The 2,500-nt window shown below is 56.6% G+C and overlaps 1 protein-coding gene across 2 annotated transcripts in view; it reads right to left on the reverse strand.

The window, feature by feature from the left end:
- The window catches only part of LOC113806020 (thrombospondin type-1 domain-containing protein 4-like), a 23,853-nt gene that overhangs the window by 12,869 nt on the left and 8,484 nt on the right, over positions 1 to 2,500 (reverse strand). For both annotated transcript variants that reach the window (XM_070123505.1, XM_070123504.1), the window contains exons 4-6: positions 2,430 to 2,500; positions 1,865 to 2,069; positions 884 to 1,050 (exon numbers count right to left, since the gene is read on the reverse strand). The exon at positions 2,430 to 2,500 is cut by the window's right edge and continues 60 nt beyond it. In XM_070123505.1, the coding sequence (XP_069979606.1) occupies positions 884 to 1,050; positions 1,865 to 2,069; positions 2,430 to 2,500 (443 nt within the window). The remainder of the gene's footprint in view (positions 1 to 883; positions 1,051 to 1,864; positions 2,070 to 2,429) is intronic.

Consider the following 2,500-nt stretch of genomic DNA (forward strand, 5'->3'; position numbering starts at 1 on the left):
ATCTCTCTCTCTCTCTCGCACGCGCGCTCTCCCTCCCTCCTCCCTCTCTCTCTCGCTCTCGCTCCCTCTCTATCTCGCTCGCTCGCTCTCACTCTCTCTCGCTCGCTCTCACTCTCTCTCGCTCGCTCTCACTCTCTCTCGCTCGCTCTCACTCTCTCTCGCTCGCTCTCACTCTCTCTCGCTCGCTCGCTCGCTCTCACTCTCTCTCGCTCGCTCGCTCGCTCTCTCTCTCTCTCTCTCTCTCTCTCTCTCTCTCTCTCTCTCTCCCAGTCTTTCTCTCTCTCTCTCGCTCGCTCGCTCTCACTCTCTCTCCCTCGCTCGCTCGCTCTCACTCTCTCTCGCTCGCTCCCTCGCTCTCACTCTCTCTCGTTCGCTCGCTCGCTCTCACTCACTCTCTCTCTCTCGCTCGCTCGCTCGCTCTCACTCTCTCTCGCTCGCTCGCTCGCTCTCACTCTCTCTCGCTCGCTCGCTCGCTCTCACTCTCTCTCGCTCGCTCCCTCGCTCTCACTCTCTCTCGCTCGCTCGCTCGCTCTCACTCTCTCTCGCTCGCTCCCTCGCTCTCACTCTCTCTCGCTCGCTCGCTCTCACTCTCTCTTGCTCGCTCGCTCGCTCTCACTCTCTCTCGCTCGCTCGCTCTCACTCTCTCTCGCTCGCTCGCTCTCACTCTCTCTCGCTCGCTCGCTCTCACTCTCTCTCTCTTTCTCGCTCTCTCTCTCTTTCTTTCTCTCTCTCTCTCTCTCGCTCTCACTCTCTCTCTCTTTCTCGCTCTTTCTCTCTCTCTCTCTTTCTCTCTCTCCCTCCCTCCCCCTCCTCTCTCTCTCTCTCGTTCTTTCTTTCTTTCATTCTTTCTCTCTCTCTCACTCTCTGCATGAGTAGCACTGACCATGACGTCGACGGGCTGCGCGAGGGGCCCGGCCGCGACCACCTTGTCGCCCAGATACATCTCGGGGCGCTGGTAGGCGAACACGGTGCCCGCCGCGGGGTAGTTGCCAGAGCCGTTGACCGCCCAGTTGCCGTTGATGAAGAAGTCCCCGCCTTGGAGTCGCAGGGCTGGGTTGGGAGAAGCTCTTTTATTTCACTGTCAGCGTTGAATTACTTCGTTGTAATATGTAGGCTTCCCTTTTATATTCAGAGAAAAAAATGAGAACATATTTCATACTGTGTGATAATTTTCAATGTGCATAACCACGGTGATGCGCAATAGCATGCCGATAATCAATCTTTTGAGAAATGGCAGATACAGAAAGAGACGAAAAAGAAAAAGTGGAAATGGCGGAGTTTTAGTTTCATTCCCGCCGCCTGGCGCACCGGCAAACATACTGAACTATGAAACATGTTTGCTCGGCGAAGCGGCCCCGAGAGGAGCGCTCTCCGATCTCGCTCTAAAATTCCGTGTCGTCAAGATATCGACAAGATCCTCCGTGTTTGCATTACTCCGAAGCACGCAAGCAAACACTCACTTGCGGCAAAAATACTATGAATGTTTCATGAAGGAGAGACTTACAGTCGGCACGGCAAAAAGGGGGAAATTAACGCAGACAAATATACCGAAAATCTTCGACTTCGGATTCACAGCGGCTTGCATGGATGAGTAATGGGACGCACCTCGTCCGCTCCAGGGCGGAATGCGCCCGACGCACCTTTCTCCTCTTTAGTATCATCATTATCAATATATTTATTTCTCCAGTTTTTTTCGCGCAAAGGAAACCTCAACTTCATCAGCAATGCAGTGGGAGACAAATCACACAGTCAGTCAATAGGTATAGAAAAACAATGATCTGCCACTGCGCCAGGGAGCGCCGGCGCCGCCCGCCTCGACGTCGCGCCGCCCGCTGGAAGGGCAGCCAGGGCGGCGCTCACTCACCCAGGTAGTTGGTGGAGGGCTTGGTGTGCTGGATGGTGATGTTGGTGGCGCCCGCGGGCAGGGTGGCGATGATGTTGTAGCCGTAGGGCATCCGCACGCGGGAGAAGATGCCCGCGATCACCCTGCACGTGCTGTTGTCGCCCCCGCACTGCCCGCACGAGTCCAGCCGCTTCCCGGAGCCCAGCACACCGTCGCAGCCAAGCTCCTGCAGGGGGCGAAGGGAAGGGGCGTTAGGAATGGTGCTCTTTCTCTCTCTCTTTTCTCTCTCCCTCTCCCTCTCTCCCTTTCCCCCCCCCCCCTCTCTCTCTCTCTCTCTCTCTCTCTCTCTCTCTCTCTCTCTCTCTCTCTCTCCCCTTCTCTCTTTCTCTCCCCTTCTCTATCTCTCTCTCCCCTTCTCTATCTCTCTCCCCTTCTCTATCTCTCTCTCCCCTTCTCCCTCTCTCTCTCTCCCCCTTCTCCCTCTCTCTCCCTCGCCCTTCTCCCTCTCTCTCTCTCTTTCCCCTTCTCTCTCTCTCTCCCCCCCCTTCTCTCTCTCTCTCTCTTCCCCTCCCTCCCTCCCTCTCACCATGCACATCCCGGCGACGCAGATCTTGCTGGCGCCGAGGCCGCACGCCGTGCCGTCGATGACCGTCTGGT

This window comes from Penaeus vannamei, chromosome 7, assembly GCF_042767895.1.
Source record: "Penaeus vannamei isolate JL-2024 chromosome 7, ASM4276789v1, whole genome shotgun sequence".
In the NCBI taxonomy this organism is placed as follows: domain Eukaryota; kingdom Metazoa; phylum Arthropoda; class Malacostraca; order Decapoda; family Penaeidae; genus Penaeus; species Penaeus vannamei.